General features: G+C 42.4%; 1 protein-coding gene across 2 annotated transcripts in view; it reads right to left on the minus strand.

The window, feature by feature from the left end:
• Nucleotides 1-8,663: 8,663 nt before the first annotated feature.
• The window catches only part of LOC137425928 (FERM domain-containing protein 4A-like), a 296,129-nt gene continuing 288,756 nt past the window's right edge, over nt 8,664-16,036 (minus strand). For both annotated transcript variants that reach the window (XM_068114650.2, XM_078776193.1), the window contains exons 22-24: nt 15,722-15,939; nt 13,478-13,601; nt 8,664-11,372 (exon numbers count right to left, since the gene is read on the minus strand). In XM_068114650.2, coding sequence (XP_067970751.2) covers nt 11,252-11,372; nt 13,478-13,601; nt 15,722-15,939 — 463 coding nt within the window. In that variant the 3' untranslated portion in view covers nt 8,664-11,251. The remainder of the gene's footprint in view (nt 11,373-13,477; nt 13,602-15,721; nt 15,940-16,036) is intronic.

A 16,036-nucleotide genomic window follows, 5' to 3' on the forward strand; every position in this document is an offset into this window, starting at 1 on the left:
ACCTCACCTACTGCGGGTATTGAATGAATGTTTAGAGGACGGACAACTGCCGTGGAGTTGCCAGAGAGCAGTCACCACCTTAATTCCTAAGAAAGCGGACACTCAACTTATAGAGAACTGGCGTCCTATTTCTGTTTTATGTACGGATTATAAAATTTTAGCCAAAGCCTTGTCTAATCGAATGAAACCTTTTATGAATGTACTAATAGGAGAACATCAATCCTTTTGTATTCCTGGACGTACTATTTTTAATAATGTCTTTCTTATCCGTGATACCATTCGGTTTTGTAACATTTTTAATACGAATGTTGGCCTGTTTTTCATTGACCAAGGAAAAGCCTTTGACTGTATTGACCACATGTACCTTTTTAGAGTTTTGGAGAATTTTGGGTTTGGGCCTATTTTTATCTCGTACGTTAAACTTTTGTATTGTAATATATCCAGTGTTCTTAAAATTAATCAAGTATTGTGTAGCCCCATTGCTGTACAACGGGGAGTACGGCAAGGTTGCCCGCTATCTGGACTTTTATACTCTCTTGCCATCGAACCTCTTCTGCTCCAATTACGTACGCACATTTCTGGCTTCACTGGATCAATTCTTACCACACCGCTAAAAGTCTCTGCCTATGCAGATGATGTCTGTATTTATATAAAAAATAGTGCTGACGTCACTGCGTTGGATCAGGCACTAAAGGCATATTGTCAGGCTTGTTCAGGCCAGGTAAACTGGAAGAGTGAAGCCCTTTGGATAGGACCTGGAGATTGCCCGCCAATTGTCCTACCAGGAGGAGTGAACTGGCAGAAAAGTAGCATCAAATCCCTCGGTATTTTCCTAGGAGACAACACCTTTGAGCAGCAGAACTGGGTGGGGTTACCAGACAAGGTAATGGCAAAACTGGCCCGTTGGAAAGGACTTCTTTCTCAACTTTCGTACCGCGGAAGAACTCTCGTCATTAACAATCTTGTCGCCTCTATGCTATGGCATAAGATGATATGCCTACAACCGCCCGGGAGCCTTCTTATTACACTGCAAAAGAGCATTGTCGACTTTTTCTGGAGCGGGAAACACTGGCTCCAACCCCCCGTGGCATACTTACCACTCACTGAAGGTGGCCAAGGTCTTATTGATATCCGCAGCCGGATTATGGTCTTCCGACTTCATATCGTGCGCCAACTTATATATGGAGATGAAGCCCTACTCTGGAGGCCTCTGGCTAACTGCATATTGCAGCTTACATGCAAGCTGGGCTACTGCCGAGAACTTTTCTTGATGAACCCTCATCAAATCGATTCATCCTTGCTGCCCACCTTTTACCAATGGGTGATGAATGCCTGGCAAGCCCTGTCCTTTTCCCGTGAAATGGCAACATACAACATGGAAATGTTGTTGAATGAGCCCCTATGCTACAACCCCTTCCTGGAAAACAGCTTGAATAATAGGGGACTCGTTCAACGTTTTGTTGATGCCAAGCTGCTGCGAGTGAAAGACCTCATGACAGAGTCTGGGAGCTGCTGGTTGAGTGCTGCCGCTGTGGCACAAAAAACCGGAATAAAATCTGTCAGGATCATCTCTCGGTTCCTTCAAGGGATATCCACAACGTATCGTAATACCTGCGAGGAACTTGGACCTTCCCCTGAGGAAACAACGGGTGACTTCCCCAAACTCCTAGTCTTCAGCCCGCCACTTAATCTGTCCCCTGGCCTGAACAGCCCTGATGATACTGCATTATCCCTTCCCGCCTTTCCAAAGAAAACTTTGTACAACGCGTACGTTAAAATTTTATACGCAAAAACATTTTCTGAGCACCCGAGGTTTCGATGGCGGGATTTTTTTACCCCCAATATCCCCCAATTGCCCCAACTGGCGGAGTTTTTATCTCTTGCCTACTCCAAAGTATGTTGGAGATATTCAATGGAAACTTGTACACTGGATTTTACCTTATAATGTTTTACTGAACCGGTTTTCTACTGCTAACTCTAATCTATGCCCTTTCTGTGCATCCATTGAAACCTTACCGCATATATACCTTGAATGTGAACGATTGCAACCTCTTTTTACATTCCTTCAGGAACGCTTTGTGAAGCTCGGTTCCCTCTTCAATCACAATGTTTTTATTTATGGTGTTTTAGGACCGTCCTCCCTTAGGAATGTGGTTTTAATGAACTTTTTAATTGGTCAGGCCAAGTTTGCAATTTACAAATCCAGGAAGAAAAAAATGGGAAACGCTTCTGACTCGTCATATGATGTACTGCTCACCCTTAAGGCTCTTGTAAGTGCAAGACTAAAACTAGAGTACCGGTTTTTTAAAATGAACAAGAATTTAACATGTTTTAAAGAAAAGTGGGTTTTTAATGATGTCATATGCACACTTGATGATGATGATTTGATAATAACTTTTCCTTGAGACCATTTTATTGTGTTTTGTTTCTTTGTGACTGTACATAACTGATTTTTTTCACTCTTGTAATAAAAGGAAGAAACAGTCAGTCTCTCCCTGCTGGCCGTTTGTGTTGGGTGTGGCAAGATGGCGTGTGCTCGTGTTCGTGTGTTGTAGCTCCTGGCTCGTGTTGGTTTCGTCCTCTCCCCACCCCCCCCCCTTTTTTTACCTCCCCTTTTCCCTTTTTTTCCAGTGTACCTTTGTCGTGTCTGTTGACCTCTCCTTCTTCGTTACCACCTGTCCCTCTTTCCCCTCCTCCGAGACAGATAGGGGGAGAGCCAGCACGGTGAGGGTTTGTTTAAACCACGTTTTTTTTCCTAAAGTGGTTTAAACCGTGCTTTAGTTATTATTTATTGATAATTTTTTTCCTATTCATTTTTTTCTTTTCTTTAGGATTATACAAATCTATTTACTATTCGCTTTGTTTTTCCTTTGACGATATGGCTAATAGGAGTAGCCAAAGGTCTGCCGAGCATGTTACCGATGAAGGTTTATCGCGTAAGCACGGGCTGTGCCTTGTACCGCCGGAGGGAGTTGAAAAGGATGACATTTTTCTCGCGATTGGGGATTTGATCGATGTGAGTAACATTCGTGCCGCGTCCTGTATGAATCACAAAATTGTGGTGTTTGTCTCGCAAGTAAGTCTGGCCGACATTGTTGTGCAGAATGGTTTGACCTTGGGAGACGATCTGTTTGTTCCTGTGTCGTCGATGGACATGCCGGCAGTTAAAGTCATTCTGAGCAATGTTCCGCCTTTTCTAGGTAACGAGGAAATCCTACATAAGCTAGGTGAGTTTGGTACTGTCGTCTCTCGGATCATTAGGGTCCCTCTACGTACGAGAAATGGCAGATTGAAGCATGTACAGGGTGTCTCAAAATAGATGGAACCCATTAACATGATAATAATTTATTACTCAGACAAGAAACTCCAAAAAAGATTACATTTCCTGGAAGCTGATATGATAACAATTAAAAAATTGAAGATTTGAGGTCTCTAGCTCAAAGGATACATTTATTAGAGCACATGTTCCAAATGACCGCCTTTGCACCTTAGACACACTTGAAGCCGACGAGCGAAGTTGTCAATCACCCTGACACACTCTTCCTTCCTGATGGCACGAATCTTCTGGGTGATGGCCACTTTCAGTTCAGAAATGGATTGAGGACGATTCTCATACACGTGGTCCTTCAAGAACCCCCAGAGATAAAAATCTGGGGGGTTCAGATCGGGTGAATGCGGAGACCACTCGGGTTCGCGGCGCCTGCTGATCAGCCGATCAGGGAATCGGTGGTCCAGCCACTCCATTGTGATGTCGGCTGTATGTGGAATTGCCCCATCTTGTTGGAACCATTGCACATCTTGATTCACGCCACGACGTCTCCCAAGTCCCCTCCAGAACTTGTTGAGCACCACAATGTAACGCTCCTTTGTGACAGTGACTGCCTCCTCGTCTGCGTCTTCAAACCAAAACGGTCCGATTATGCCATGTTTTGAGATGGCCACCCAGGCCGTGCATTTCACAGAGTGCAAGGGCCTCTGAAGCACCTCGTCTGGGGCTTGTGTGCCCCAGAACACATTGTTCTTGCTATTGACATGCCCACAGAGCAAGAAGTGTGCTTCGTCGCTGAACCAAAGATCATCAAGAAAGTCAGGATCCTCTTTGATCTTGTTCTCGAACCCCCGGCACATCACAACACGTTTTGCCATGTCAGCTGGTGTGAGTTTATGCTTGATCCGGATCTTGTATGGGTACAGCTGAAGATCCTTGATCAAGATTATTTGCACTGACGCACGTGAAAGACCCAGCTCTTGGCTACGTCTTCGGATGGACTTTTTCAGGCTCTTTCCGACAGAATGTCTCACCGCATTCACATTGTCAGGAGATCTTGCAGTCAGCTTCCTGCCAGAACTGGGTGTTTCTGCCTTCTTGTTGAGGTTGTTTACTGATCCAGTGGCTTGAAATTTGTGTGCCCAACGATAATTTGGTTTTTCTGGGGATAGTTGTTGAAGTTGAACTTCCTGTGAAATTTTGCTTGCACTTGATCTTTTGAATGATTTCGTCTCCAAATAAGTAGTGACGCAAAATATTTTTTCCTCCTTTGTCCAAGGCATTTTGATTGATAATTATTAGTTGTTATGGTCTCCTCTCTTCAAATCTGAAAAAAAAGAACAAGAACATTAATATTGGCAGAATTATTAGCAGTGACATGGGTTCCATGTATTTTGAGAAACCCACAATCGTTTAGACGTTTTTGTTTTGTTGTACTAAAAGACGCAGCGAAGCAGTTGAACATCTCCCACACGTTTAAAGTAGGCGAGCATGAATATAGGATTTTCATGGCTACCGAGACCTTGATCTGCTACGGATGTGGAGCACATGGACACACAAAGCGGTATTGTCCAGATGCCAAGAAGACTTACGCTACAGCAGCTGGGTCGGCCCCCCCTGTGGCTGATGCAGTCTCCTCAGGAATCGTCCCGGTTCGTCACAGGCCTCTACGTCCTTGCACGGGAATCCGCAGGCTGCACTGCCCGTGGGCGGGAACTAGGCCTCGCCACACGGTCCGCTCACTCCTGGCTCCGTGCACGAAGCGAACAGGCCACGCCCACTCGGTCGTTCCAGCCGCGCTTGTCCTCATGATATCGTTCACCAACACCAAAGCCAGAAGATGTGAGGAAGTCCAGAGCCTCGACCGTTCTCTATCAAAGTCCAGACCCAAGAGAGAAAAGATGTCGGGACACGACCAATCATCGTCAAAGCCAGGACTCGAGAGAATGAAGAAGAAGAGAGGGAAAATGTCGGGCAGAGCGTTCCTTTATACTCAAGGCTCTGACATCATCTCACGACGTCTCCGTGTCCGCTCCTATCAGCGAGTGCCATCTTAGCCGTCCTTGCTTGAACCAAATTCCAGACCAATCACTGCTCTTCGGGGCGTGCTCCCCCACCCCCCGGATTGCTGCCTGTGTTGCGATGTGACGGCTGGCAGTGCCAGCGGTAGTAGAATGTCTTGTCTCTGCCAGCGGTAGTAGAATGTCCGGTTGGTTTTATTTAGTGTTATAAATGCGCGATTTCTGTCTAGGTGTGTGTGCTGCTGATGTCATAAGGAACAGAGGAATAATAACAGAGGCCATTACATACAGGGGATTAATTACCCATAATCCCTAACTAATTAACATAACTCCATCCCTCATGATGGGAACAAAGATACGCTCTGCCACGACATATGGTCTACCGGATCCCTACTTATGATACATGGGGTTTCTTCTTATTCATGACAGTCAGAGCACACTACCTATGAAATCCTACCTGGACTAAGGTAATCACTGCCTACCGCTACAAAATTAACAGTATCGTCTTCACTGTCGGAATCACCAAATCCATGATTCCCAGAATTGCGTAGACTAGTACTTGGATTTTGGCAGTCTTCCTTTCCCGTTCAAACACATGCTTCTGTTCACTTTTCTGTTGTGCATACGAGGTCATTTCCTGCAAGACAGGATGACTTCTTCAGCGACAATCCGTAAGCTCTACCACTACCAGACCTCAGGGTGCTGGATTCTTCGTTATCAATACAGGCTGCAGAAAACCATTTGAGATGTTCCTCGGGTGCAGACAGGCGTTGCATGGCATTCAGTGCTTTCCTCCAAATGATGGATTGAAAACAAGCTCACTTTATATGCTGGATGAGACTGTCAGATGTTGGAGGTAGCACTTCGTTCTTCTTCTCCTTCTGACAGAATAACTAGTGCCAAACGTCGTCTGCTTTGGCACCAGCCCTTTCATTCTTTGTGTACAGATTGCACAGAAAAGCTTCACATCTCGAGATGGTCTTACCCAGGCATAGTATTTTTGCCTGACTTCGACACGCTATTTTGATGCTGTTTGCTCTCACATATTCACAGGCAGAGCATCACACAAATGGGGATCTAACGCAGTAGCCACCATGTGTATGGGGATGTATCTTATTTTGTCATTAACACCAGTGTGGAACCAAAGTTCATCAGAAGCAAGACTGTCAAAGTGTGCAATACACAGTGCAGCCACATCAGTGTCAAGGAATTTATCACTATTCTTTTGTGATCAGGTGCTGCATGGTCTGCATGCAGCAGTATTCTGGTATCAGCTTCCTCGTGGTCTGATACTAGCGGTACCCAATCCTCACATCCCCCTTTGGTCGTCTGCCATCCCTGAAGCCACCGCCAATAACAATTTGTTGTTCTACTGGTAGATTCACTTGTGCCATCTGGCACCAACGTTCAACCAAGAATGCACAGAGATTGGTTTTGTTCTTTGGATTTGCAATGTATTTTGGCCACTGCTTAGAAATTGGCATTGCGGGACCTTTGATTTTGACTTCCAAGACCATGGATGCTTCTTGTTTTGCTCGCTCTCCAGCCTTAATCGACTTAGCAGTGTACTGGTCGAAGACTACATCAACACGTGTGCACCCATTCCTTCCTTAAGGGGCACCACACGGAAGGTTGATGTACCACCAGCCTTCAACATCTGCACCACCAAAGCCATGACATCAATCACATGTGCTGCTGACATGCTCCGAGTCGGTGGTGGGAGTGTCATCTTCACTTGCACCTTCTTCTCTATTGCTGAGAGAAGAACATTTTGTTAGGAATACGAGAAATATCTGTGGATGAAAGGTGTCGAGTTCATACCATTTACTGTTAATACAAGCTAGCAGAGGCAGTGGATATAACACACACACACACACACACACACACACACACACACACACACACACACACACACACACACACACACACACACACACACACACACACACAGACGGACACTTCTCCTTTTACCAACGCTTCTTCATTATCCCTATCCTTTTGAAAAAAAAACAAAAAACGGAGGAATATTGTAATCTGCTCCATCTGTCCATCCATCACGCTATTTCCTCCTAAACCATTGTGCAGAAATTCACCAAACTTGGTAGTTATGATCACCACATGGCAACAATGTGTGAGAGCTGTATCATTTGTGGCACTGCCCCTGGGACATGGTCAAAAGTTGAAATACCAAAAAATGCAATTATGGGCCAATTTTAAAACATTTTATAATTAAACTTTAAATAAATCCATTAAATACTGTATGTTCTCACTAAATCACCAAGTCTGCTATTAAATAAATCATCAAACCTACCATGTTCTTACGAGGAGGTAATCCCGCAAAGTTAAAAGTTCACTCACTGATAGGGATGATCGGGAAGTCGGGTAGAATGTGCAGGTCCACAGGCCTTGCACGGGTTCACATCGTTAGGAGTTTTTTTTCAGTACGGATTGCAAGATATAAACTTTTTGGACAAATTGATCAGAGAGTTCTCCAAATGCTTTGTTGTGCAGAGGCACACCCCTTTATCGCAGGTGCATTTCAAGTATTCTCGGCTTCTTTGAGAAGTTTTGTGAGCCATTTCATGTTATAATCCTTATCTGGAATGCATGATGTATACGTTCCGCTACCCAAATCCAAATACATTTCGTTGCAAGCGATTTCTACGCATGCACGCCAAGAATTCTGGAGTGGATTATGACATTTTGAAAGTCGAGTTGTGAGCAATGTTATGTATGAGTTTCAGTGCCAGTGTGATGCCAGGTATGTGGGCCCTACATCCCAAAGATTGGAGAACTGAATAAAGGAACAATCACAGTTAAGCTGCAGGCCACAGATGACCAACCACCACATGCAAAAATCAAACTACAAAGATTGCTCGAATGTATGATGCTAGGATTGGACAGCATTTACTGAACTTTCCATAATGCGCAGAAACTTGCACCGATTGTTTTAAGATCAAACGCCAAGCATGTAGTTTTGCACATTCACCGATGCCTGAAGATACATTTATATACACACACAAAAAGTTCTGTTCTCTGGAAGCAAAAATAATTTGAGCAAATGCCTTGCTTGTTTTGATGCATCTGTGGTATAATCCAGTTCCCTTGGTGCCTTGTTGCTGTGACAAGTGCTGTTGTTGGCCAATCAGCGTCAGCCATGTGTACCAATCGGTGTCTGTATTTGAGTAGTATACATTGTTTTGATCTTTCACATCCATTCTTGCAATTTATCCAGATGAGTAGGATGAAAAGCTGAGACTTCCGTGCTTAGACTTCAATTCTCAACATACAGCCTTAAAAACAATGACTTTACAAACGACACTCTCCGCACACAGTAGAATTCATTTGTAAATGAGTCGAGTCAAAACAGAATAGAAAAAAAAAACATGACATTTCTTTATTACCGAAATGGAAACGTGAAAATACATTTTGTGGAAGACTCTAGGCATTGTAAACACAAATCAGAGTGGGGAAATGGGGGGGGGGGGGCATAATTATGGACACAAAAGGAAAATGACTAAATGACTTTGGTTTGTATTTTCTCTTTTCACTCGGTTTTAGGGTTCCACCTTGGTGTCACAGTTTATGAAAGTCAATGTGTTTCTACGACAGGTCTTGAAAACAACGCACAAAAGTTATTCTAGCCTTACGAGAAGTTACCTGGCTGATATTTAAATGAGGTATCGATTTAGTTTGAGACTGGGTAGTTGGTTTCCTTGTAAGTTAGAGTGATACTGAACACAACCATATTGGTCTCAAACCAAATAATTAGTCTCTAATCCAATGCACTAACCATAAAAACCAATGTACAATGACTGGTGGATAAGTGCAATCCGCTCCATTTAGGTCAGAAAATGAAGATGTTGCGAAAAACGTTTTACTCAAGGAATGTAAAATAAAAAAAGTAAAAAGCCAGCAGGTTGTCCAGGAAATAATGAGGAAAGCTAATCAAGTGTGGTCAGAGCCTAGGTATGATTTGCCTTATTTATGGGTAAACTGTAGCACCGAGTTTAATTAACACAAGATGTATAATTGGCAATTACTGTGGCAATTATGTGAGCAATGTTTGAGGAAGTCGTTCTGAATGGACTTCCATGCTACAGGTTTCAGATTTAGCATGAGAAGACAACGTTAAGACCTGGTATCCTGGCCTAAGAGAAATTCAGGCAAAAGTTTAAATAGGCCATTCAGACTTGACCAGCAAGTAATCACATTCAAATGACGTCTTCAAATACACATTCGGATGACTGGAGGCTCAACAACACTTAACAATGATGGAATGACGCAGGAACACTCACAAACACATTACTGCAAAGGTATAATGTCCAAAATCACCTTGTCACTTAAAAAAAACGTGTTTTTAGGGAGTTAAACACTGAAAACCAGAAATGAAAAACACTGCATTAAAAATGTTTCTCCAGCAATGTACAGTCTAGAGCTTTGCACGTTTTATAAACATTACATTGGATATATAGTATGTATAATATATAAACAGAATAAAATCTAGTGCTGTACAAAGTTACAAAATGTGTGTTGATATGAAGCACCATCTCTGTCCGGATACCATGCTGTAATCATACCTCCAAGTGAAACATACCATACGCAGCCCTTTGCACAGTGTTCAGTGTCCAGAGGGGGGAAAACGTCTTACCTTGGTCGATTTTATTGACCATGCTGGAGGCTCCGTGAGAGCCAAATCAGAAGCGTGCATACGAACAGGTTAAGGTATAATCACCAAGTTAGTATAGGGTCATAGCTTATAGTCGTTGTCCATGGCCGTGCTCTTTCCAGAGTGTGGGTGCTGCCGAAGCAGGTGCCATAGGTAGAAAATACCGGGTGATTTGCTATGCTCTTCTCAGCAGTAATCAGGGCAGGCCAGGGACATGGAATTTGGCCAGTGTGCTAGCACACCATGGTCTACTTCATTCAAAATGTACTGTAGGATATTTGACGTCCACTAGTGAATGGGAGCACATGGGATACCTGATTTCATGTCCCATCCGAAAGATGGCACACTCATCGAGCGCAACAACCTGCCTGCAAAACACCAGGGTAGGTTTATAGCTGGGTTGGGAATGGAACTCAGTCCATACAGGTCAAAGGTGAATAAATTACCTTTGCACTATCTGGCTGGGCTACGACACCACGCATCCAGCCCCTACGGAGAGTCGCTGCTTGGGAGTTTGAAAACGTTGTGTTTTAATATGAGCTTACTTTTAACTTACATTCACGTTTATTCCCCATTCGTAATGGGCACTCATCCCACCTCCACATCACTGGTGTCGGCATTCCGTGCTTGTGAAACATTATTGACCCCATGAGGTTCTATGATGAGTCCGTTATAATATAAATTCAAATAAAACAATAAATAAAAATAATCATGACGTATTAAAAATATATCAAAATGACAACTGTAGATTTGGTTAACTTGGGTATAAAATAAATGTGGATTCAGTTTCCATGCCAGTGCACCAAGATGTAATCACAAGTGCAACCTGTGCACACAAGAACCGCATTATATTTGAGTTAACAAATCAAAGAGTGAACATGCCAAGCATGCTGATCCTGGCATATCCACGGTGGTGAAAAATTACTCGCAAGTGTTGTTCTTTTGTGAAAGACCACACTACAGTAAGTTAAGACTTCATGAGGATTAACCCTAAATAGAGATTGTCCAACAAGAATTGTTTGTAAGATCCTTGAGGAAGAAAAAAACCAAACCAGTATCTCAGAGAATAGTAACAACTTCAACTTCTTTCAGTTTCTGAACACTGATAATCCTTTACTTGAGGACCTTGCAATAGATGTGATCACAAATCAATTGAGATAGAGACGTGCTCTCAACTCTGTATATTGTGTGCTGGTAGAATATGAACTATTTTCTTTTGTGGATAGAGCAACATGATGAATGCTCGGCTGTTCATTGAGTAAGAGGCTGGTTACAGTGGCTCTTCTTCAAAAGCTACACGAGTGTTCCTGGAGTCCCCCCTCCTTCATTCCGCCACTGTAGTTTTTCATCACTGTCGGCAAGGGTCCTGTCGCTGCCTCGTTGTTGGCTCCGCAACCCCATGTTTGGGCAATCCCTGTGACAGGCAATGATGATCATGTAATTTTTCAACATGGAGTCACCCATGGACATCTCAATTGAATTAAAATCTTATCAGTAAGGCACATGCTCTCCCCTTCAGTTAAATCTGATAAGCATACTTCTAATCACCCTAAGTTACACATTGTGGTCCCCACAAAATCTTACCTCTAGTTAATGTGTGTCTATAAAAAAATGACTATTTTGTGATATAAGTTGCATCGGATTTTTTGGATTGATCTCTCAATGGTGAAGAATCAACAGAAGGTGACTTCTGCATTGGAAAAAACCCAGTATAAAGATATTATATATCTCTTCCACTAATATTATTCAGATTACTTACATATTCTACTAGCATTCCTTTTAACTGATACTTATTGACTTTTGCTTCAAAGATTGATATAAAAACAGTTTATATCCCACTGTTAGGCTTGATCCTGACCTTGATCTTGATCCTGACCTGAACCAAATTCGAATTGGCTTGTTCTTGTCACTTACTCAACCCATCCACTAAGTTTTGTCATACGTTGTCCACAACCTTTTGAAAATATCGTGCTATATATAGTTTTTGGCCCTATCACAAAATGGCAAAGAATCACTTTAAAAATTGTAGTATTTGGATCCGGATCCAGACATTCACCAAAATTGAATAACCTCAGCCTTGTCACATACCCAACATGTCCACCAATTTTCGTCTGAATCGTTCGACAATTTTTTGAGATATTCTGCTTACAGACAGACAAACAGACTGATGAAAAATTACTTAAAGAGTGACACTTGGCAAAAGAAAACAAAGTAGAATGGCACTCAGCAGAGCATCCTTTTGACCTCACAAATAATTATTGGTGGTTGAATTCAGTAAGCTGATATGAGAATCCTATTCAAATTTCAAGTCAATCGGATGAAAATTGAGGATTTTATAAATTTGAAAAGGCTGTTGACCTTTTGGCCGATGTTGATCTCAAAAATAGTTGGTGGTTGAATTCAGTTAGCTGATATGTAAATCCTATTCAAATTTCAAGTCAATCGGATGAAAATTGAGGATTTTAGAAATTTGAAAAAGTGAATGACCTTTGGCCTATGTTGACCTTTTGACCTTTTAAACTCAAAAATAAATAGGATTCTGTCAGACACTAACTCTACCATTTGATAAAGTTTTGTGCAGATCGTTTTAAAATTGTGACCTATAGGCAAGTATAAGTTAGCGGACAGACAGACAAACACACAAACACACAAACACACAAACAGGAGTGATCAACATACTTGTCAAAAAATAAAAAATTGCCAAGTTATAGACAGATCTGGGTGAAAATATAATCTCTGGTGGCAGAGGTAATTAACCTTTAATGAACCAAAAACAGCACATTAATCGTTTGTTGTCTTTTAAAAAGTGTAATGTTCATTTTACTCATGGGATGTTACCATTAAAAAAAACAAAAACATGTTGAGTATGGGGAGAACTAAGCGCACTCGCGCTTTCTAATAAAACTGCAGTATTTGAAACACTTTCTTTGGTTATTTAAATAAAACAACTTTGACTTGTTCTAAAATCTCATTGATTAACATCTTATAGAGTGTGAGAAGAAATTGGTAACATTTTAGGCTGTTGCAGCTCGCCTGTAGCACTGTGACAGTCAAATGTATCTACAATATTTTCTTTCTCCATACTGCTTCATTAGTAGCCTGGTGTGGGTTTAGCGGTTAGGGTGCGGCTTGGGATCCTAGGATCCTGGGTTCGAATCCCGGTCGATCGCCGAATTAATGCCAGGGGGATTGACTCAGCCATTCATCCTTCCGAGGTCGGCAGATTGAGTACCAGTTCACTGGTAAAATTCCCTGTATGTCGCAAGAGGCGACTAACAGGGTTGGCAGCAGGAAGGGCATTCGGCCATAAAACATTGCTTCAAAAATGGGACCACGGTGCCCGAAAAAGGCCAAACCCTGCTCTGTGGAGGGAAATGGCCTCTAAAGGTGGTTCTGCTTTTCTGTTCCACTGCTTCATTAGTATCGCCGGATAACGCGCTTACTACAAAATGTGTTTTCCAAAGTTCCATTATAATGCTCAACAGCTTGTTAAATAATCTCAACATTGGGTATCTTTACCTTTTGAGAACAGGGCCTTGTGAAGCTTCATGCTGAATCCTGGGATTGGTTCTTCGTGGAATCCCAGCGGGCAGCCTTGATCTGAGATTAGCAGCAGTTCGGAGAGGCGTAAACGGTAATGCACCTAAGAAGAACAGAAAGCCGCTGGAGGATGGTGTCTAATTCCTGATGAAAGTTCAGCTGAGCGATAGATTGCTTATGATTTATGTCCGCATTGGGTACTTTTCATAACTGCAGTAAATATATATGCCGAAGATAAAACGAAGGTGAAATAATCAGTATCAGTGACTACAAGCCGTTACAAGAAGTCTCGGCTTTTTTTTTAGTGCATACATGTAAAGAAATCTTTTAAAATACTCATGTAAATACAGAAATCATGTAAAGAAATACAGAATCCCTGGTGTTGGGCTAGCGGCTAGGGTGCCGGCTTAGGATCCTAGGATCCTGGGTTCGAATCCCGGTCGATCGCTGAATTAACGCCAGGGGGGTTGACTCAGCCTGTCATCCTTCCGAGGTCGGCTAATTGAGTACCAGCTCACTGGTAATTCCCTACTTGTCGTTAAAGGCGGCAAAAAGGGTTGGCGTCAGGAAGGGCATCCGGCCATAAAACATTGCTTCAAAAGGGGGACCGAAAAACAACAACAACCACAGTTCCCGAAAAAGGCCAACCCCCGCTTGCGGGGAAAAATGGCCTCTAAAGGTGGTTTTTTATACATGTAAAGAAAGACAAAGGCATGAGGGAGTCTAAATCTCTCTGAAGGGTATCAGAAATAAACATGTCGCTGGTCTTGGTCACCTGTTAGTACAGGATCCCGAACTCTTTGGTAATGCTTTGAGAGGCTGATCTATCAACACATGTTAAATGTCGAAGTGGTTGTACTGGGGTCGTCCATGCAGCCATTTTTGGTTGCATTGTTGAGGCCATCAGATCGATATTGTTATGACAATGTGTCCGTGGGTACCGTGTTGAGTGTCTTGCACTGACTTCTAAGTTTGCTTGGGTAATTGTTATTGATGGACTACCATTTGAGGTATTATTATCAATATATTTTTTATCAATATTATATCAATATATTATCACTATATTATTATCAATTTCACCGCCGTTAATTCACCCCAGATCCACTTTTTTGAAATTCCGACTTCTTTCCTGTAAGTCCGAGCAGTGTCCATGTGTTTTATACCTCTCCCACCCCACCCCCCCTTCCGGTGCCTCCTCCCCCCAAGCCCTCTCCCTTCCACAGATCTCCCGATGTCCCTGCTTTCAAATGTTGTACTTGTGTGCTTCCCTCTCTCCCCCCCATTTTGTCTCCCGCTCCCTTTATCTTATTTTATGTGTCAGTTTGTCTTTTTGTGATTAATGTTAGCTCTTACACGAGCCTCGATCTTGTATACAAAAAAAAAAAAAAAAAATTTTATATGGTTTTATAATCTGAGAATAATAGATCTCTACCAATCAACAATATGCACCAATCAACAAGCCCATACGCAGCGATACACAAATCCTTTTAATACTCGTTTCTCCAATAGAAGGCGTTTTCGCTCCAACTTTTCTTCTGCTCAGCCTTTTGTTCAGCTTAACTCACCTGACCTGTTGGCTCTGGCTGAGTGTTGGTTGGTCAGTGACATCTACTCTGTTTCCTTTAAATTACCTGGTTACATTTTTCTCTGACTTTATTTATATGGGGTTTGGCTGTGGTCTATGGTTTAAATTCTGAGCATCAAGCAAAGAAGCAGTACACGCATGACCCCACCAAGGTCAGAATCGTACCACCAACATTCCAGATTCGGAGCAGATGCCCGAACAATTATGTCACTGAGTTTTTAATATCAGTCAATTAAAGCAGTGTCAACTATCATAAGTCTGTCAAGAATGAGCTTACTTTAAGAAATGTGCTTCTTTAAGAAACTTTAAGAAAGTAAAACTAAGCAATTTCAAAAATTGACAATATCTGATGAAAGAACAAGCACCTCTTGATTGTGAGAAGAATATGCAGTTGATTAGCTCTAAATACATTGGATATAGATCTGAATTTGAAAAAAATAATGTCTGGTAGTGAGTAACTAAGCACAATGAGATAAGGATGAAATGGTGGTATGATCGACATGGGAAGTAGCAACTCATTTCAAGTTTCCTCGGATGATATTTTCCTCCGGAATGTTTTGCACACAAGCTTACAACAAATTAGCATGCAACGGAACTTTCTTTCTACCTATCCATCCATTCATATGTAGTGGCCATACTTGCAGACAGAGTTGTAATTGGAGGACCCCAACCGGAGCAATGGCGTGGCACAGCCTTCGTGTCCAGTGTTATGGAATGGTAGCCCTGTGAAGGATGGCCATGCCAGGTGGGGGCTTCAAAGCAATTGGAATCTTGTCTTGAATGATTCAAAGTTCTGCGGTCAAACTCTATTACACCTCCAGGTGGCACCATATCACTTCCTCGACGCTTATTGTACCTGTAGCATAGCAGTACAAGTCAGAATGAATATTCCCATAATGCGCATAATACAAAAAAATTAACAACATTCAAACTTGAGTGCTATGGCCGACAGC

This window comes from Myxine glutinosa, chromosome 4 (assembly GCF_964187855.1).
Source record: "Myxine glutinosa chromosome 4, kmMyxGlut1.1, whole genome shotgun sequence".
Lineage (NCBI taxonomy): Eukaryota > Metazoa > Chordata > Myxini > Myxiniformes > Myxinidae > Myxine > Myxine glutinosa.